This window comes from Bactrocera tryoni, chromosome 3 (genome assembly GCF_016617805.1).
Source record: "Bactrocera tryoni isolate S06 chromosome 3, CSIRO_BtryS06_freeze2, whole genome shotgun sequence".
NCBI classification, from domain to species: domain Eukaryota; kingdom Metazoa; phylum Arthropoda; class Insecta; order Diptera; family Tephritidae; genus Bactrocera; species Bactrocera tryoni.
In genome coordinates, this window is record NC_052501.1 from 63,510,751 (window position 1) to 63,531,813 (window position 21,063).

At 37.0% G+C, this 21,063-nt stretch overlaps 3 protein-coding genes across 3 annotated transcripts; 1 reads left to right on the top strand and 2 right to left on the bottom strand.

Annotated features, from left to right (window-relative positions):
• Positions 1–1,148: 1,148 nt before the first annotated feature.
• Positions 1,149–10,212, bottom strand: LOC120771186 (protein DEK). The gene is made up of 13 exons (XM_040099077.1): positions 10,123–10,212; positions 8,022–8,268; positions 6,415–6,827; positions 6,160–6,334; positions 5,973–6,088; positions 5,766–5,886; positions 5,598–5,698; positions 5,366–5,527; positions 5,099–5,302; positions 4,931–5,018; positions 4,762–4,862; positions 4,536–4,688; positions 1,149–2,064 (listed from the first exon to the last, which is right to left on the bottom strand). The coding sequence occupies exons 1-13, from the start codon at positions 10,123–10,125 to the stop codon at positions 2,050–2,052; spliced, it is 1,899 nt and encodes a 632-aa protein (XP_039955011.1). The 5' UTR covers positions 10,126–10,212; the 3' UTR covers positions 1,149–2,049.
• A 396-nt stretch (positions 10,213–10,608) lies between these two features.
• On the top strand, positions 10,609–12,501 carry LOC120771171 (flap endonuclease 1). Its single transcript, XM_040099058.1, has 5 exons — positions 10,609–10,789; positions 10,851–11,434; positions 11,492–11,710; positions 11,769–11,918; positions 11,987–12,501. Exons 1-5 carry the CDS (start codon positions 10,708–10,710, stop codon positions 12,098–12,100), a joined length of 1,149 nt encoding a protein of 382 aa, XP_039954992.1. The 5' UTR covers positions 10,609–10,707; the 3' UTR covers positions 12,101–12,501.
• On the bottom strand, positions 12,297–17,056 carry LOC120771170 (integrator complex subunit 8). The gene is made up of 14 exons (XM_040099057.1): positions 16,851–17,056; positions 16,551–16,796; positions 16,374–16,493; positions 16,187–16,307; positions 15,661–16,132; positions 15,349–15,594; positions 15,055–15,286; positions 14,745–14,986; positions 14,442–14,687; positions 13,391–13,821; positions 13,209–13,327; positions 12,952–13,124; positions 12,722–12,892; positions 12,297–12,636 (listed from the first exon to the last, which is right to left on the bottom strand). The coding sequence occupies exons 1-14, from the start codon at positions 17,005–17,007 to the stop codon at positions 12,517–12,519; spliced, it is 3,096 nt and encodes a 1,031-aa protein (XP_039954991.1). The 5' UTR covers positions 17,008–17,056; the 3' UTR covers positions 12,297–12,516.
• Positions 17,057–21,063: the final 4,007 nt, after the last annotated feature.

The window sequence follows — 21,063 nt, forward strand, 5'->3', positions numbered from 1 at the left end:
AGTAAACGTCTATCTCTCCGACCTTCCTCTATTTACTAACTGCATAAAGGAGTACAGACTGGGCCTTAATATTGCAGTCGATGGCGTTAAAATTTCGACTGTTAATAACTCTGAGACTTTAGGTGTGACATTCGACAGTCTGTTTTCCTTCAGTCCTAACACCACCGCGATTATTACCAAAGTACAAAGCCGCAAACAGAATTCTCAAGTCGCTACCCGGCAGCACATGAGGAAACAACAAAGAAGCTTTGTTGGCGACATACAAGAAAATCAGCCGGCCGGTTCTTAACTACGCTGCCCCAATATGGTCTTCTGGAAGGAGCAAAACGTAGACGAGAAAGCTACAGATCAGAAAACTGCACACCGGACTACAACAGGGTGCCTATAAATGTCTCCCATCGAACACCTGCACTGTGAGGCCCGTATGTTGCCGTGATAATCGAGAGTGACCCTTGCGCTGATTCGTTTTGGATACTGTAGCAGGTTAAATTCCTATTTATACAGAATTGACCCTAACATATCATGACACTAACCACCTCTTTGCATGCCCCGCTAACACATACACATCGGTCACCTCTCTCCCTATGGTCCGACCCCGTCGAAACAGTACGTTTCCTAGGCCTACCGTGGGATGACAACTTATCTAATCCTAACCATTCTAACTGGGATTAGCTACCCGTTACAACAACAACAACGACGATACCCTTAGTGTTGAGCTGTTTGGTCGAAGAGACCGAAACCCGATCTCAAGACAATCGGGTCTAAGTAACCTGGATTTTTATCCGGCCAAGGACTCGGCAGCACTCGAAATAACTTTAGGAGTGTTTTCTGCCGTTACAGCAACAAAGACAATGCGTTGTTTTGAACAATAAATCAATTTCCTTTATTGACTCTCTAATTTTTGATATATAAAACACACATGCAATTCAATAGTTTTTACTTTATTTCACTTATTTCTGCATTCACAATTTAACATAAGTCGCACATACTTTCATATATTATTTTTTTTTTTGTTTTGCTTTGAAGCATTTTTATCTTATTCATTTATTTACGCGTCGATTTCCCTTAATTTTTTTCTTTTGTTTTATGCCAAATATTAAAAAATAAAATACATACTCGTTTTCATAACTTTTTGTTAATATAATATATATATTTTTTTTTGTACTGACGCCAGTGTTTTCTCTTTTGTTATATTTTCCACTTTTCACGTTCGAAGAAAAATTCTCAGCTACTTTTTACAAATAACTTTCTCGCATTTGCACAACAAATGCAAACCAAGTATTTATTAATAACTTTTGAATTTAATTTTGCTTTTTCTTTTATGTTTGTAATTTAGCTTTACGCACATATCATGTTATATATTATTTTGCTTCTTTATTTTGTATGTATATCTTCTTTATTATTATTAAACATTTTACAGAAATTCTACAAATTTGCTTGCATTCCACATTCTTTTCATTTCTTGTTTCATCTTTTGTTTACATTTTTGAAAGTCATAAGAAAATCTAGTATTTATACAATGCTTTAGAACTAAGAAAAAAAATGTATAATATGTGTGTATGTGTGTAGTTTGTGTGCAAGTATCTTATTCAAGTATAAGATGAGGATAAGAACGTTGCGTAATATTAGTAAGAGAAGGTAAGAAAAATTACACAACGACAAATAATCAAGTATACACATTACTCGTGTACGTATAAATAAAATTAGTCAAATAATCATCAAATAGAAAATGTTTGCAAGAAATAGTTGGTTTGTTTTTATAAAAGTGCGCTTGGTGCACCCATTTAGGAAGAGCCGGATGGGGGTTTGAAGAAAAGCAATCATATATGAACAAAATTATAAAGGAATCTTAAAAGCTCTCGAATTCGTTACTTCAAACATATTCAATAGCTTATTATAAATACACCGATGCTGTGGGCGCAGACTAACAGCTGTTGTTGGTTGAAATGATATTCGTTTATTTTATTTTATATTTGCTGCTCTTGCTGCGCGTTTTCATTTGCTATATCGCAAAGTGTGAGAGTGTTGCACATATTTTGTTTTTTGGATTTATGCCGCAATTAACTGTAATGGAAGAGCATAGGAAATTAGAAATTTATAAAATATAATTTAAAAAAATTATTTTTTCGATATAAAAAAATTAGTTTTAATTTTGAATAATTTCATTTTGAATGAAAAAAATAAATTTAATAATTAAAATAAATGAGTTTTGAATTCGTTTTTTAAATAACAAATATTAAAAAAAAATTTAAGTAAAAAATCGTTTAAAATTATTTAAAAATAAAGTAAAAAAATTTAATAAACAATAAAAAAAGATATTAGTCGAAAAAGTCTTCGTATTTTGTCAATATATGCTGCAGTCGTATATCATCAGTGCTACCAATCACATTGTGTCATACCATATAGTGTTCGAAAGGTGAGATTGCTGCATTTAACCAAAAAAAATTTAATTCGATTTACACTGATGGAATAATGTCTCTAGCGGAAAAATGTCAACCAAAATGGTACATATTTAATTATTATTATAAATATAAAAAAATATGTTGAATTTTAATTAGAAACACGAAAAGACTTTTTCGACCACCAGATTAAAATTAAAAAAATGCAAAATATTAAAACAAAATAAATATAAAAATTTAACATTGAAAAAATAAATATGTACAAAAAAAAATCAAAAAATAAAAAAACTTTAAAATAAAAAATATTAAAAAGAAATACAAAAAAGAGCTTATTTATACAGTTGTCCACAAAAAAATAAAAGTGACTACATGAGAAAAACGAAATGTTAATTTTCATTGACAAAAATGTTGTTTTTTTCAAAATTTTTGCACAAGGTAATTTGCTAAAGATCTAGATTTCATCTATATCAATTAAACAAAAAAATTTTATATTGGAGTTTATATAAAGTAAACTAAAAAACTAGTTCCACAAAAAATAGGAGTATTTTAGGTAATACGGGACGATAATGGTTCCAAAGTTTCACAGAATATTAAAATAATTAATATTTCGTTGAATAACATCGATTTTTTTAACACAGCATCACATCTCCTAAACATGGAGTCTATGAGATCCTGGCAACGTTTTATTGGTGTTTCTTTCCAAGCCTCTTTCACTACTTGCCATAAATCTCCCGAATTGGTTGGTTTCTCTTCAGCTACTTTCTTCTTGATATCTGTCCACAGGTTTTCAATGAGGTTGAGGTCAGGAGACTGAGCAGGTCCCCACATAACCTCAATTCCGTTGGCTCTAAACCATTTTTTTGCGCACTTGCTGGTATGTTTAGGGTAATTATCCTGTTGATATACCCATATCAATGGCATTGAAAAACGACCGCATACCATGATTTGGCATCGTTATGTATAACGGTTTTTGTGGTAAACCGGGGATTACGGACAAAGTTCCTAGAGCCTGTACGACCAAATAACTCAACTTGGGATTCGTCTGACCACAATATGTTTCGCCGTTTAGACGCGGGTCAGGACTTCTGACAAATAATTTGTTCTGCTCGAAATGCCTACGATCACTTTCAGTATAAACTGACAAATTTAGTTCGTCATGGATGCTCCTGGCTGAAGCAAAAGGATTAATTTTGCAGTAGCGTACTATATTCCGATCGTCTGCAGTGGATATTTTGCGCTTTTGTCTACGAGTTTCATTTTCGTTTCTTTAATTTAAGGCATTTGCTATCATTTGAGGAGAGCATTTTACGATTTCTTGGATTTCTTTATAAGTTTTTCCTAGTTTTCTAAATTTTTTTATCGTTTTCCGCTTTTCCCTGTACAATGATTGTCTCCACCCACTGGAGAAAAACCCAATGATTAAATAAATTAATAATTGATTTAAATTGCTGCTAGATTATGGTAGCATACTTACTTTTCTAATTTTGTGAATATTTTTTGTGTTAAGGACTATTTTGAAAACGAGATATCTAACACTCCTATTATTTTGTGGAAAAATAACAAGTGTCTCCCAGAACTAGCAAAGCAGAAGTAGAATCAATCACCACAATAAAAATTTGTTTTGTATTTTAATGCGTCATCGCGTCATTTACATGTGTTTTAAAAAAGTTATGCAGCCAAACACATTTTTCATATTGGCACTCCTATTATTTTGTGGACAACTGTACATCCGCTCTTTTACGTTTTGTGAAGTGTAGAAAATGTTGCACATTTTTCGGGCAACATTCTGGGAGAACAAACAAACCCGAAAACATTTTGAGAATAGAGCACAAAACTTTAACAGCGCGGGCAAAGACGGAATAAATACCGTTTCCGCGACAGTCGAGTCTACGTAACAGGGAACGGATCCGGAATTTATTCGGCCAAAGACTATCAATTCGACATAATTCTGCCGCTAAGGGAATAAATGCAACATGCTTGTCAGAAAAGAAAACGCTTTTAATTCTCAAAAAGAAAAAAATCTCAAAAAAAATTAAACAAATTCAAAATGTAAATTCCGCATAAATTTTTAGAACTACTATATGCATATATATCACCGGTCATGCAAATGAAAAACTTGACAAAATTTTCACTTACCGCCTTCACTGTGGCTTTTATGAAATCCTTTTTATCTGTTAAATCGAAATCAGGATATTTTGCATACACTTGCTTGCACACCGTTTTCATGGTGATCTCTTCGAGATTGGCTTTATCTAAGATTTCCTTAACATAATTGCGTATTTGTTCGTCCTGAAAAATAAAATTAAAATTTTAACATTACATTGAATAAATCTTTAAGCGAATAAATTCGCGATCGACATACCGTGGGGAATGTCGCCTTGCCCTTTTTGTTTAGCGGCTCATCCTCATCATCGGATTCTTCCTCTTCCTCCTTTTTGCTTACTTTTTTCGGTCGGCCAGCGGCTGCAAAATAGAAACAAAATTTTTTTTATTAAATGAGTTATTAATAAATAAAATATTAATAATCTTACCTTTAGCTGGCGTTTTAGCTTTGTTATTTGCTTTAGCATTTTTCACAGGCGTTGAGGGCTTTTTGAATTTCTTTGACTCCTCTTCCTCCTGTTGCAGACAAAGGAAACATTATTGTTAAAAAATTTTATAAAATAAAAAATCACCAAAAAATAAATAAGGTTTCCTACCTCACTCTGATCGCTTCCAAAGTCGGACATCTCCTCCTCTTCCTCCTCATCCTCAGACATTTCATCTTCACTTTCGGAGTCTTTGCGTTTGCGCGATTTGGTTGGTTTGGCGCCACGACCACGTGTACCACGTTTATTTGTGGCGGCGGCAGCAGCAGAAGGTCGACCACGTTTACCAGGTGTAGCGCGTTTACGTTTCGGCACCTGCAAGCATAGAAAAAATATATAAATTTATTACCATATGAAAGAAATGTTCACGAAGCTTACATCACTATCAGCATCGGAGAGATCAAATTCTTCTTCCTCGGAATCGGAATTCTTTTTCCAACTTTTACGTGCTGGTCGTCCACCCCGTCCACCGCGTGCTAATGCCTTGCGACCACCACCACGAGCACCATCCGAATCGGAATTACCACCCGATGGATTATACTGCAGATATAATTTGAAAGTAAAAGTTACTAATACATACATATGTACGAAAGAACAATAATGAACATACATCTGAACCCGACTCGGAGTCATCGTGACGCTTTCGTTTGGCCGGCGCGGTATTACGTTCACTTTCATCTGAGCTGGAGAAGTCAACATAGGCGGACATTTCTGCAACATAAGTAAAAGTAAATTTTATTAATGCATTAATATATTATATTTATGCTGTAGCAATTACTTTTTCCAGCAGTTGCACGTCTGGGGCGACCACTTGTTGAATTTCGTGCAGGTGCGCGACTGGTTGGTTTACGTTTACGTTCCTCTTCTGCGCTCTCCTCCTCCTCTTCCTCATCTACTGGCTGATGAATGCGGAAATGAATAAATATGTGAATTTATAAATAAATAAATAAAAAATAAATAAAAAAAAAATTTTTAGAAGACCCACCTCCTCATCCTCTTCCATATCTTCTTCCTCCTCTTCAGCCGCTTCATCTACACAGAGCGACTCATCCGGTTCCATAAGGAATTTGAGCACACGATTTGCAATTTCATCTTTTGTGCCTATTTTTTTTTTTTTTGAAGTTCAATATTACATTTCTTGCACTTAAAAATGTTTAATTTTAATGTTTTACCTTTGCGGTCCAACGCAAGAATATCACAAATACTCTTAAGTGCCTTCGCGTCGGTTTTCTTAATGGCATCCAATTTTTTCTTATATTCACTAGAGTCCTTCTCAAACTCGAAACCGGCAAATGAGCGTAAATTCTTTTTAACAACATTATTTTTACCTACAGACTTGAAACAGAGCTGAAAGAAATGAAATAATAGCGTTTTTAATAATAATAACATAAAAAATTACACTGAGAAGGTAAAAAGTTATGACATACCTCATGCAACGTTTGCAGGCCATCAACCCGTGTCTTATTAATATTATCATTGATTCTATCAATTTCGGCTAAAGCCACTACACTCTCATCATCCTCATCGACTTGCTGGTTTTCATTCTCCACTTCGTCAGATTTCTCTCCTTTATTTTTGTCAGCTTTTTTGTCGTTCTTCTCTTTACCCTGTTCCTTGGCTGGTTTCTTTTTATCAACAGCGCCCGTTGCGGCGGCGCCGCCTCCAGTAGCAGCTACTGTGCCATTCTTCTCTTTACCTTCAGTCTTCTTATCATCTACCTCTGTCGTATCATTATCCTCTTTGGAGTCGTTAGCCTCCTTGGCATCGCCGAGTTTGTCCTTTTGAGCTGACTTTTTATCATCGCCTGAATCGGCGGTGGGTTTATCGTCAGATTTGTTTTCTGTAAGAAGTAATATTATGAAGACTATTAAAACCGCAAGTAATTGAAACGTAATAAGAGTTAATAATAATACTAAAATTCATTGACAATTAAAAGTATTGCAGCCAGTATTGCATTAAAAATAATATAATAATATTAATTATAAATAATTTTTGAAAATACAATAAATTTCTGTATTTTGTGATTAAAAGTAAAAATTTTAAAAATCTAATATTAAATTATAAAATTAAATTTTGATTTTTTAATCTAAAACATCTTAAAAATCGGTTTTTTAATACGAAAAGGAAGATTTAATTATTTTTGTATTAAAAAATTAGCAACCCTGATTGGCGTATAACTTAATATTCTAATGTAATTAAAAAAGTAATTGTTTTCACCCTTGGAAAGTTTAACGGTCACACATAACGCGACGAGATAAACTATGAACTATAAGCGAATATTTATTGTACCTTGGACATTACTACACAAAACCATATTTGTCAGGGTTAAGCATGAACAAATCCAAGGGTAGATTAACGACGAAGTATGGATACTGGACGGAGGAGAGGAAGCAATGCCCAATGATATAATTTTAATCATATCTCCCCACTATCACACACCCACACGACACAAGAAACCAAAGTAGTTTATTTAGAAAGTGCAAAGCAAGGAAGAAAAACACAAATTAATTTTTCTTTTGACTTCCTCAACCCAAACACTTCCACGAAGTCACGGCATGCTTTGGCTCGGTTTCGAACATACGGCTGACAAGAAAGCGCGCCAATTTATACATTTTAAATACACCACGTTAGCACGATGCGCTATGCAACGTCGGCAAAATATGCCGGTCATAGCACACTGGTTGTTTTCGTGCTGTTGCTCTACTTCCATTCAATATTAACGCATGTACTTCGCCGCATAGCGGGGGGCAATCGACCGAGAATACGTAGCAAAACAACAAACCCAAAAAATGCAACAACTCGTCAAATGAATGAAAATTCATCCAATATGCCAACAATTCATTTTGCCAGACAGCTCGAATTTTGTGGTCTGTTATTTCGCATTATCTGCACTTAGCCGCTTATCAATAGCAATAATTGTATTTATACATATTTAACGGATTTTTAGCAAACAGTAAAAAAATATGTTAAAAGAAATTGATATTATGAATAAAATTAAATTAGACTAGTAAAGGTTAAGTTTGCTCTCGCTCACCTGCTTCGGCTTCCGATTTTGGTTTCTTATCGTCATTCTCTGTTGCTGTAGTCACCTTATCTGCTTTCTTATCGTTAGCTTCGTCATCAGCACCTGTACTATTTTTCTTCTCTGCCGCAGCAGCAGGTTCTGGACTTGCTGTACCACTAGCGGCTACGTCTTTCTTATCGTTCTCTGGCGCTTTCTCCGCTGTTGATGCCGCAGTATCGCCTGCGGCTTTTGTCTCCTCTGTTTTGTTCTCGCTTTCCTTTAAGCATAATCGCATTAGAATTTTAAAAAATAATTACTTGAGTATACAATAAAAAAGAAGATATAAAGTCATAATAGCGAAAAACCCATTGACATAGATTTTGGAGGTTATGGATAGCTTTTAAGCACACTATAAATTGTATATGTATTTTAACATTAAAAGGCTGTTCTAAAGCTGTACTTTTGGAAAATGTACACATATTATGAAGAAACACCATGGCAAAAACACATATGGTGCTTGTATAAATAATTGAAAGGTTAATACTTTGCACTTATTTGTAATTGTCGTTGAAGTGTTAACGTGACATGAAAATCGTAGGTTTTGTTTAGAAAAAAAAAAACGTAACTAAAGATACACCGAAGCTATAATAATCTCGATAGCGGCAAAAAAAAATTATAAAAGAACTTAATATTTTTTTTGATCGGTCATTTTGGATGGCAACTTTATCCGCTAGTGGCCCTTTGAAAATTTATTTGGAGATTGTTGCATTGTTTTGTACGTTAACTTATGCCAAAAACTGAGACTAGTTAGCTAAAAATGCCTAGTTGGCTAAATAATGGCTAACTAAATAAAAACTTCGTGGCTAACCTAATGTACACTTTTCTGAGCATAAAATGTATTTGAACATTCTATTAAGTAAAAGATTAGTTAAATTCTTTGTGATGTTTGGTATTGTTTTATCTTTCGCTGTCAAACACTTAAAAACAATCTACTCTGTTCGAGATATAAAAATTATGTTGGAATAAGGACAAAAACGAATCTTGTATGACACTCGGTATTGCAAAAGGCATGCTAGGATTTTATAAATTATATGTTCAAAAGTTCAATTTTAAAATTTGTTTTGTGAATAATTTCTTAATTTTGTAATAATTTGTTTTGGTAATGAGCCTATTTTTATGAAATATCCAATGAATTTGTTATGAAGTCACTTATATAAGATAGGTTAAACTTTTTTTAAATTCCATTTAATATTTGTTTCACATTTGCATTCAGTAGAAATATAGTATATGGATTAAATCTCTCAATAGTTGTGTTTTAACCTGATCTATCCTATTGCTTTGTCCATAACTGTAATTGTAAGCTCATGTTCCAACACATTGTGCCAGTAATCTATGTATAGTGCACCCAACACCCACTTATATACTCTTATTTGTTAGCATAATGACACTTGTCGAGCACTTGAAAATAGGTTAACGGTTGCCTTCTCAAACAATTCACCCCCACCAAGTCTGCCATAGGGATAACATTCTCAAATCCGCATTACAAAATGCTCGGCAATTGTAAATACATTCATCCATGTAACTGGTATACACATATGAAAATATATACTTTTTCGCCTTTGTTTTTCTCCGGCATTCGTTTAACTTCTGCCTTTGCCAAACGCGCCAACAACGAGTTAGTGACATAAATGAATGAATATTCGCTTTCGCTTGTTATACGAACATTAAGGCGAATTTAAATAAAATGCAAAATTTCCATCTAGATGAATTCGCTGGCGTATCAACGAAAAGGCCATTCAAAAGGCGGCAAGCGAGGAAAGCCCATATAAAATGTGTAGTAGGTGAAAATGAACCGACGCCATGTTTATATACCACCACGACACGGCACTGCACGGCATAGCAAATACACGACGCAGCGCAGCGCGGCGCAACGAAACAGTAAAACGACGTTCATTGAAAAAAAATTAAGATGAAACGATGAAAGCGAAAAATCCAACGAATGTGTCGCGCTTTAAACTTTTTCTTTTCACTTTTAGATGTAAAACACTTTAAATTTATGCACACTTTTATAGTGGTACAAAACTTTCAACATAAACTGATACTTTGGAATACTTTTTAGTAATTTACATACCATATTTACTATGTTTTTTGCCCGAAAAAATCTTTCTCGCCGTTTCCCTGGCACGAAATTCACTTATGGAAAATACACTCAACTATTTTATTAATTCCTCTTCGCCATAAGCTTCTTCTTCTTAACTACGCAGGATTGATATTTTTGGTATCAATATATGTATGCGTATACATAATCGGATTTTTAAAAATTTACTAAAATCGCTTAGCGCTTATATTATTTACGAAATGTTTTAAACTTATAACTTACAAACTTTTAGTTTTCTTTTCAAACTTTTATATACGCTTACATGGATATAAAATTGCTTGCAGCATTGAAATTACTATTAAAACTATTATATTAAAAACATTTCATAATATACGATACAAAAAAGACATTCGTTTTTTTTCATATTATGTGCCGATAACTTTAAACATACATATTTTGATAGCATTGCGAATATCGGTATATCGGCTTATCGCTTTGGCACATTGGTACATACATAACTGCGCGCCAACGAAATCTTCATTTATTCATATCAATTCTTCTATACAATAAAGTTCTGCATTTATTTCATTTATCCTGAACAAAATATAAAACCACACGATGGGAATTTTGGGATTAGCGAAATTGATAGCAGATATTGCACCGTCCGCAATAAGGGAAAATGAAATCAAAAACTACTTTGGTAAGTTAAATTTGTTGTAAGGTATGACATTTGTTTGGCATTAACATACCAACGTTTCCAGGACGTAAAGTGGCTATTGATGCATCGATGTGTCTCTATCAGTTTCTAATTGCCGTTCGTTCTGATGGCGCCCAACTAACAACAGTGGATGGCGAACCTACCTCACATTTAATGGGTATGTTTTATCGAACTATACGAATGTTGGAGCACGGCATTAAGCCGGTATATGTGTTTGATGGTAAGCCACCAGATCTAAAATCTGGTGAATTGGCTAAACGCGCTGAGCGCCGTGAAGAAGCACAAAAGGCCTTGGAGAAAGCCGAAGAAGCCGGCAATGCAGAAGAGGTGGAAAAATTCAATCGCCGTTTGGTGCGTGTAACTAAAGAGCATGCGCGTGAAGCGCAGGAATTGCTTAAATTAATGGGTGTGCCATATGTAGAGGCACCCTGTGAGGCTGAAGCGCAATGTGCGGCTCTTGTAAAGGCGGGCAAAGTTTATGCCACCGCTACCGAGGATATGGATGCACTTACTTTTGGCTCAAGTGTGCTGTTGCGTCATTTGACTTTTAGCGAGGCGCGAAAAATGCCAGTTAAAGAGTTTAGCTATGATAAAGTGCTGCAAGGTTTTGAATTGACCAGCACTGAGGTAGGTACCCTAAAACAGTTGTATATTCGTGCTTATAAAATTTATGTTCCTTTTTAGTTCATAGATCTTTGCATACTGTTGGGTTGTGATTACTGCGAAGGTATAAAAGGTATTGGACCAAAACGTGCAATTGAATTAATTAATACTTATCGCGATATTGAGACAATACTCAAAAATATTGATCAAAAGAAATACACTGTAGCAGAAGATTGGAATTATCAAGTTGCGCGTGAGCTTTTTATAAAACCCGAAGTAACAGATCCTCTGGCTATTGAGGTAATGTGTATAGTTAAGAACATTTGAAATTTGTATTTATTTGCGTATTCTACTCTAGCTCAAATGGACAGAACCAGATGAGGAAGGTCTGGTAAAATTTCTCTGTGGCGATCGACAATTCAATGAGGATCGTGTGCGCGCGGGCGCAAAAAAAATACAAAAATCAAAGAATACACAAACCCAAGGGCGTTTAGACAGTTTCTTTAAGGTATTTTAATAAATTTTATTTTAAAAGTTTCATTTTAAAAAGTACACATTACTATGCTCTTTCCTAAGACTATACCGTCTGCGAATAAACCTACAACTAAGCGTAAAACAGAGGATGATAAAAAGACTGCCAACAAGAAAGCAAAGACCGGTGGCGCCGCACGTGGCAGACGCCCCAAGTAAGATTGTTGTTGAAATTGTAGTGAGTTGAATTTAATAACTGACTATAAATAGCGAATAAGCCTGTTTAGTAATTTAAGTATATTTTTGAAAACATCGGCGTTCCATGTTAAAATTAAAACATTGTTAAAATTCTTCATCTATGTATGTATGTATGTCTAATATTATTATTTGTTTACTAATTAGTAATAACACCCAATGAAATTGTCGCAAATACAGTTTATTAATTATAATATTTTAAAACTTACTTTTTAACTATTTGATATTACAACAATATTTTACAATTAAGTTAAGTCTGTATATTTTGTGTCGACGTAGAAAACTGCTTACAGCTACAAGTACGGCTACGACTTAAATTACATGTTTCGTAAAGAATGGAATAAAATAAAATTAGAGGCCAATTATGAAAACGTGTACTTCTACAACAAATACTGTTTGGCTAGTGCGCGTAGGAATCGTGTTTTCCGTATTGCCGCCGCTTCACGTTTGATTTCGTCATTGTTGTTCGCATTCAATTCGAGTGAGCCCATAATAGCGATCTAAGCAGGAAAATAAATTATAATATACATATGTACATATAATTATAAAGTTTCTAAATAAGTTTCAAATTGTCAACAAGCCTACCGCTTCTAACTTTCGGCTGTGCTCTCCCTTTCGTGCATGTAAATTTATTATAAATTCCAATAACGTTGTATCCCAAATGCAATTATAATACGCATCCATTGCATCGGTGAAATTCGAAGATTTCTCGGTAAGTTTTTTGAATACAATGCCGTAATCGATTTCCTCCAAGAACTGCAAAACATTTTGAATAAATAAACAATTTGCAAATATACTACAAATACAAAATTTACCTGGCACAACACAGTGGCTTGCATGTGACAGCCTAAATTCGATGAGCAACGTATCATTTTATGTATTACATAATCATCAGCTACGTTGCGTTGCAATGGAAAAGTACAGTAATCGGTGCCAGTGATGAGCGCATTGACATAGCAACGCATTGCCGCTTCATTATTACCAATAGCTGTAGAATAAAAGTAATAATATAATAAGTATTACAAATATATGAATAAATACCGGAAAATAAGGGAACAGCAAAATAGCATACCTAATTCCAAATCACCTTTCGTTTTCAACCATGTAATAGTTTGCGGATAATATTTCAACGCTTCTGTCAACAGCCAATGCAAGGTCTCACACACTATACGCACGCTATACGCCAAGGGACTGCAAGAGTGAAATTAATTTAACTATTTATTTATTGCATTAATAAAACCACACCACAACTACCTGGGTATGCCAGCGGGCCACAAATGCATATATTCACCACTCAAATCATGATTTGTATCGTCTCTAAGTATGTTTTGTATTTTTCCGAGGCATGATATGGCCAATGAGAAGATCAGCTGGTGGCGTATGCGTTTCAGAAACGGTTGCAGGCCAGTTGAAACAGCTAGGGACGGTGAATTCCGTGAACTGCCGCCACCAGTGCCGCCGCTGCCACCAGGCCCACCGCTACGCTTCGTGGTATTCACAAACATTTGCAATACCAAATCGAATGCATCGCGGCACACCTTCTTAGAGCCCTTCATCTTCTCCATGTCAAGTACGGTGGCAGCAAAGGCAATTGGCAATTCGAGTTGTGCCAAACGCTTATCTAAGAACATTAGTGTATTCCAATCGCCTAGATTGAGCAGCATGATAGCGCAGCTTTCGATTATCTGTGACAAGAGAGTTGATATTTTGAAGTTTTAGCTGAATTTCAAACGATTAGCTTCCCATTAAAAATTAAAAAAAAATCTCTTCATTCTTCTCAAATGAGGGTTGTATACATGAACAGGATTTTGATTGATTAATTTGTATGGCCGCTATATCGCTTAGTGGTCCGAACAGAACAACATCTTCGGGGATTGTAACGTTGCTTTAGAGAATAAACCATGTCAAATTTGTGCAGATATCCCCTCAAATAACAAAGTTTTCCATGCAAGGACATCGTTGGATCGTTAAGTTTGTACGTCAGCTAGATGCTATAGTACTCCGATATCGACGGATATGTGTAAAATTTCAGATCGATACTTCAAAAATGCGAACTAGTCCAGCGTATATACAGACAGACGGACAGAAACGGACTAAATCGGCTCAGCTTGTCATGCTGATCATTTATATATGCATTTTATTTTGTAGGTTCAGCGAATTTTGTGGCAACTTTATATACCATGTTTAGAGTATAAACATAAGCCAATTACTTGTTACAATATAACAGTGAGTCTAATTAATTTTAAAGTGGTTCATATATAGGAGAAAAAGCAATGTTTCACATTTAAGTCAGACGCCCTCTTACCTCTATGCGGGGTATAATGTTGTCGTTGCTTTGTAGTGAAGCCAAGCATAGTTTGCAGCGGTTACCCAGTGACTGCAGATCCAAAGTTTTCCGATTCCACTCTTCCAGGCACTGTGTAATTTGAATGAACAAAATCTCCCAGTTCACCAGCTTGCCAAGCTTTGAAACAACTGTGGTATTTGATAGCTCTTGACGTTGTGTCTCCGATTTAAGTACGCTTAGCATAGACACCGCACCGATGTAGTCCTAAAGGTAATTTAAAAAATGCTCATTGCAATAAAAAGTGGGTTGAAAAAAACTTACACTTTTAGCAGTCATCTCGCGCGCTTTGCCCAATAAAACATAAGCAAAGTCTTGCAGAAATCCTCTTTGCATAGACATTAGCAACGATTTAATCGGTGTTGCAATCTCCCAACTTGGATTTACTGTCCACAGTGGCTTAGCTGGATTAGTAGCAGCCAACTTTACTAGAAGTTTACGCACAGTATTCGCATTTGTGCATGAGATTAGTTGACGTTCGAGTGATCCGACCTCAATGCGTATTACTAAAAATGCAAATTTAATTAATTATAAATTAACAATTAACAATGATTTTAGGCATTTTATAACCTACTTTTCGAATTGAATTTCCATTCACTGAGCGTTGCAAGTGTCGGCACAGAGAGCTCCTCATCGGCTGTTTGCCGTTCTAGATCAAGCAATTCGGTGGCTGAGAAGAGTTGTATGTTTTGCAAGTGTTGTAGAAATTGTTTGCCAATATTTTCTTTCAATACGCTGTCTATGAGAAATCTTTTGATTGCGTTTCGTTCGCCAAGTGTACATTGCGGCAGCACATTACTGATTGCCTGTACAATATATGGGAATTTTATTAATGTATATTAATCTATTAATAATAATATTTACTCACCTCTACAATCGCAACGAAGCAATTCATATGTCTGTATTTCTCAAAATAATCCACGCTTGTAAAAATATTTCCCTCCTCAAAAATGCTGCGTACTAAATTCAATGCTGCTACTTGCATTTCGAGGGAACGCGACTCTTTCAGTGAACCCTGTGAAATGGCGCCTTCAATGTCGAGTTCGAGTATGCGTCGACTTACAAGTGGTATTTCACGTATATGATTATCCTCTTGTAGGATTTCAATGATGTCCTAGTAGTAGTAATAGTAGTAATAATAAACAATTATACTAATTTTTAACTAGAATCATTAACTTACTTTATACTGTTTCAATGACGAGGCATTTAAGCGCTCTGTTAAAGTGGTACGTTGCTCGCTACAGCCGCAAGCCAGTAGATAACCTTCCAGCTCTTCATCGTTCACGTGGCAAAAGAGATAACCAGCCGCTGTGCGTTTAGCAGATTCGACTACATAGTCAGCTTTCATCTCCTTCAAATTGCGCCGACACTCATTCACAGCTTCGCGTGCTTGTCGGTATTGTTTAGTATACAAGTAGAAATTAACCAAATCGAAGTAGATTTGTGCACGTAACTCGGCTAAAGAAATTTTTTGCATATTTTCGAAATTTTGTCGCATAGTTTCAGTGTCTGCGTGCAATGTTACAAATGTGTCGAAAGTGAAGACATAAAACGGTTCTGTGGACTTGCAAAGCTCCTGCAGATATTCCACGCTGTTTTGTGGTGGTATATCAGGAGCAAAAAATTGATGCATCGGCTCCATTGGCACAAACCTACACAAATAAAATATTACAAAACAAAAATACTATATTTGTTTATTTACGTACATATTAGCCATGGAAGGACGTGCTGCTTTCATTGCAATATCTTTTAGAATTTGCAAACGTAACACCCAACGGTGGTAGAAAGTTAGCGCAAAGCGCGCAGCATGTTCATGCCCGTCAGTCGCTGTAAACCAATATTATTAATATTATTATTTATTTTTGCGTTATGCACTAATTTTCAAGAACTTACAAATTTTCGCCTGGAAATCCTGTTGCAAAGGTATACTAACCAACTTGCCAAAGCAAATCGTGCACAAATCACGCAACAAAAACAATTGCTTTGGTATTGGCAAACTCTTTTCCAATACATCTGTAATTTTATAAAAAGTTCAAATGTAATACAATTTCATATGCTATACACTCTTACCGAGATTCCACTTCAGCCATGTTGCTACTTTGAGCGTTAAAATCTTCAAAGCAATTTGTTTACGTGGTATACGTAGGCCGTCCATGTTCATCATACCAACGCCACTATTTACGCCTGCGCCTGGCGTTACCGGTATGCCTCCCGGCATATTTTCTGTGTCTGGCGAGGTTAAATCATACTGTGTTGGTATTATTACATCCGGTGTAACAGATATGAATTGTGTCATTAGTTCCAATGCGCTGGGATCTAAAATAATAATTAACTTTTTTCTTTTCCCAATTCAGAGCGTTTTCTATTTACCTGGATTAAGCTTTTGCAGGTGCTTGGTAATTAATTGTGGATCGAGTAGAAACTCAAACCAAAGTACGGTTTCGGAGTCAAGCGGCACCGCTTTTGGACGCAAAGGATCGTCCATTTTTTTATTCAAAGAATTTGTTGCACTTTTATCAACACTCATTTATAAATTCTAATAAAATTAACATCATATAAATGAATGCAAGTCGCTTTAAAACAGCTGTTGCTATGAAGTGTCGAATGAAATCAGCTGGCAACAGTGTTGCAAACAAAAACCAAAAGTTAATATGCAGGGCGTTTCCAATGCAGTTAGTATTTAATAGCTTCCAAGTGGTTTTATGCTCAAAAGAAATGAATTAGTTAGATACCTTAAAACTTTATTTTTTAGAAGCATTATTTTAATTTATACAAAATTTCTTTTACTTAGCATATATATATAAAGGACACTTTAAATTGGCCTTAGTTTTTGTGCATGTGTATCACCCCGCATTCGTTGCAACAGTTAAACATAGCGGCGTCATAACGATTTCGCAGCACGTTAATTTTGAATGAAAAATTTGTAGTTTTTTCGGTGAAAATTCTGTATAAAAGTAATGAAATTTTAATAATTAATGTATGTAGTCTTGTGTAATATAAAATATATCGACAGCTTTGTTAATTAAAATGAAAAATTGTCGAGTAGCGTAATGGCATACATACTATTGAGCAAATCACAACCTGTCTTAAAGCATCGCAAAATCGTAAAATTATAAAAAAACAAGTGTAAAAATTTATAATTTTACGATTTTACGATTTTGTGAATTGAACATATATGTAGGTATATTTTTGAGCAAGCGTTTGGTGACGTGTTCTTCCTGCATCGAGTTTGAAGCTTTGCAACTTTAGCTAGTGAAATAAAAACAAAATACAAAAGTAAGATAGTCGTGTCATAGATATTTTATTTACTTCTATACATTTTTCTTCATAATAAAACTAAATGCAAAGATATAAATAAAATATATAGGTACGGGTGGCCGATATAATTTTTCGCGTCTTTGTGGTTAGGGTTATGTTTTATATTTGAAGTCTATTAGAAACTGGTTAGTGTTAATATTAAAAATAAAAACCTATGTAAAATGCTTAGTGTACTTTATATTAAAGCGTCCGCTGTCATGAATGAATTGCTAGCACATCAAACGGAACGCTGACAGAAATGTCTGCAGATTTAGACGTTTGAACAAATATCACTAATAGTTAAAGTCCAATATTCTGTTTGGTGCTAGTGAAGCAATGCGATCCCTATTCGGAAACATGGGTCCAAGGGCCTTAATTCTGCACAACAGACTGCAGTGAAACACAGAACCGGAAGTTTACGCAAGAAGATAAGACCATGTTATGTAAATGCTTATTCAGCTTGCAGTGGCCGGTTGTAAAATGCGACCAAACCAATGCCTGAGTGTATCCCTAAGGAGGTTAATTGCATATTTAAACCATTATGCGGTTGTTGCCAATGTCTTTCCCTGCCTACTCCTTCTTCCTTGCGTAGCAACTATTTATGGTATGGGGACCCACTCCAGTGAAGGGTTCAGGCCCTACCATGTTAGTGGAAGTTGCGGAGCAGGCGAGCTCGTCAGCCGATTCGTTACTTGCTATACCGACCAGGCACCCAGATGAGGGTTCCGCTAGGCTGTTCAGCCGTTCTCTGCACACCTGCAACAGTAGCGATTTGATACCGTAGAAGAAGATTGCTCTTAGTGCCGCTTGACTATCGCTAAGCACGGTTATACGCTCATTGCGATAGTTGCGTCGGAGGTTTATCTCTATACACTGACTTATGGCAAATACAACCTTTGCCACACCCCTCTGCCGTCATTTGCAGAAGTGTGTGCTTTGCTACCTGACCGATCACTAAATGAAGCGGTGTGAGTTCAAGCATGAATTCAAGTGCTGCCGTCGGACAAGTGAGCATTGCACCCGACATACAAACACAAGGTAGTCGTTGCAGCTTCGATAGTTGGAGCCCTACCGAAGTCGGCGAAGGTTTTGAGACCTAGGCTACCGCCCCATATGTGTTGATCATGTTGTACAACCACCTAACAATCCTTGGTTTGCAGCCCCAGGGTTTTCCCGCCAGCCGATTGCACGCCATTAGTGCTTTTGTCGCCTTGACAAAGGTCAGGTCAACATGCTGCTTCCACCGCAAAGTGGAATATTTGACCATGTTGGTCATCTCTATCTCTCTGCCCCTAAGTGAAAGATTCCTGAGGCCGGGTAGGGACCTACATACGTCTCGTGAACGGGACGATGGGTGTCTTAGAGGGGTTGATGTTCAACTCAACCATTTCGTCTGCGTACCTTTGGCAGCGGTTCCCATTGTCAGTTAGCAATGCTAGAAGGTCGTCCACAATAAGACTCCATAGCAGGGGGGATAGCACACCACCTGTGGGCGGCCCCTTGTTGTGCCTTGTATTTCCTACTGTGGTTTCAGCAATTCTGGTACGCAGTACGGTCTATATTCATCTGCGCTCCGGTGCTGCCACATTCCTTTTCTCCAGTACCCTGACTACGGTCCTGAGAGACGTGTTGTCAAAAGCACCTTCGATGTCTCTCGATGATCCAGCGATGGAGAGAGGTACAGAGCAGTATTGGCGATCTGCCTGTTCTGTATGCATGCTGAGCGGCATGCTCTCCCAGTTCTAAAGATGCCGCCCAATCTGAGCGAGATGGCTTGTGTTCGACTACGGGTAGACACTGGTCTTCCCGAACTATTTCCGGGAAGTACGTTCCGCTTTGCTAAACAGCCTCCGTAACTCTCTCCTGCTTATTGTGACAAAGGTGGGTTCACATCCCACATTCTCTATAGCTAAGTTGCTACTTATTTATTCTAAAAGAGACTCACCTCGTATGTTGCAGTCCGTACTGCTCCATTCGGTGTGATAGGCGTTCGCATCACATCCTAGGATGCCTGTGTCTCATAGCCTCTGGGGGTGCTGTGGGTGCCGCTCCTGGGAAATGTCAGGACGAAGTCTGGGCCTTCATAGTCTTTGGGTTGCACCGCAACTAGATTTTGTGCCAGGAACTCTGAAATGCAAAATCAATGTTGTTCTTCGGACATACTTGATTTAATCTCCAACCATTGATCTCGACCGTGCTGCTGACTACCCGCAAGGCCGAGTTGCTGAAGCGCAAGTTCTGATTTTTGATCAGACCTAGAGCAAACTCGTACGGCTTCCTGCACACCTAAGGAGAAACATTGTCATGCTGTGCATGATCGGTATATCCTCCCCCTTTTTGCGCAAAGGCCGGGGCACTCTAGCCTTCCAACTTGGGAGTGATCTCCCGTAGCCAGATAGCGGACGTCTCGTCCTTGCAGTCCACCTGCAACATGCCTCCTTTAAAATCAACCTCATGGAAGGACTCGGCGTATTCACTGCCTCTGAAATCTTCTTCCATGAGGAGGTCCTGGAAAACGGTAAGCTCCTCCGACTCCAACGTCTCCGCCGGGTAGTTGAGAGGTAGTACAGCCATACGGATGCCTTTTACAGCATCTGCATATCTGCGCCGTCTATCCTCCACCCGGGGGATCCAGTGCGGAGGGTTGTCCTCCGGTAGCCCTCGTGCTTGCAATTTTTTCAGCGGCCGTAGTCGATTTCGCTTGCAGAGCGCCGCCGCATGAGGGCATGTCATCTTCGTCCTCTCTGGCATGCTCCTCAAACAGCGCCCGCTTTTCTGGCCAGAGGGCGTCAAGGAAGTTAAACTTCCGCTTAGTTCCTGGACCCCCTTTATCTGCAGCTGCGCTGACTCCATTGTCTATCTTATTGTCCGTGATCGCTGTTTGGCGCCAATTGTAGATTTCAAGTATAGCCAGGTCCTTCTCCACCTTATTTTTCCAATGGAGTGGATGTGGCAGAACCTTAAACCTCGTAACGCCGACTCATCAGACGCTGTCATCGCTCATGCTTCTGCACCATATATGTACATATGTATTTAGCGGGACGGGAATGATGAGAGACTTGTAGAATTTGGTCTTTGTTCGTCGAGAGAGGACGTTCTCCAAAGAAGCACCTTTTGGCAAGAGTTATTCTGCGTTGCATTTCGAGGCTTACTTTGTTGTTGGTGTTAATGCTGTTTCCAAGATGGATGAAATTATCTATGGTTTCGAAGTTATACCTGTCAACAGTGACGTGGAAGTCAAGTCGCGAGTGCGATGACTGTTTGTTTGATGACAGAAGATATTTCG

Excerpts from the sequence above, each read along its gene's own strand:
- LOC120771170 (XM_040099057.1), bottom strand. The coding sequence starts at position 17,007 with ATGAGTGTTGATAAAAGTGCAACAAATTCTTTGAATAAAAAAATGGAC. Across the intron at positions 15,287-15,348 it reads GCTTCGTTGCGATTGTAGAG|GCAATCAGTAATGTGCTGCC; the intron begins GTGAGTAAATAT and ends TATATTGTACAG. Across the intron at positions 14,987-15,054 it reads ATGGAAATTCAATTCGAAAA|TAATACGCATTGAGGTCGGA; the intron begins GTAGGTTATAAA and ends TTGCATTTTTAG.
- LOC120771171 (XM_040099058.1), top strand. The coding sequence starts at position 10,708 with ATGGGAATTTTGGGATTAGCGAAATTGATAGCAGATATTGCACCGTCC. Across the intron at positions 10,790-10,850 it reads TGAAATCAAAAACTACTTTG|GACGTAAAGTGGCTATTGAT; the intron begins GTAAGTTAAATT and ends CAACGTTTCCAG. Across the intron at positions 11,711-11,768 it reads CAGATCCTCTGGCTATTGAG|CTCAAATGGACAGAACCAGA; the intron begins GTAATGTGTATA and ends ATTCTACTCTAG.
- LOC120771186 (XM_040099077.1), bottom strand. Across the intron at positions 6,335-6,414 it reads GCCTGCAAACGTTGCATGAG|CTCTGTTTCAAGTCTGTAGG; the intron begins GTATGTCATAAC and ends CATTTCTTTCAG. Across the intron at positions 5,699-5,765 it reads ACGTGCAACTGCTGGAAAAA|AAATGTCCGCCTATGTTGAC; the intron begins GTAATTGCTACA and ends CTTATGTTGCAG.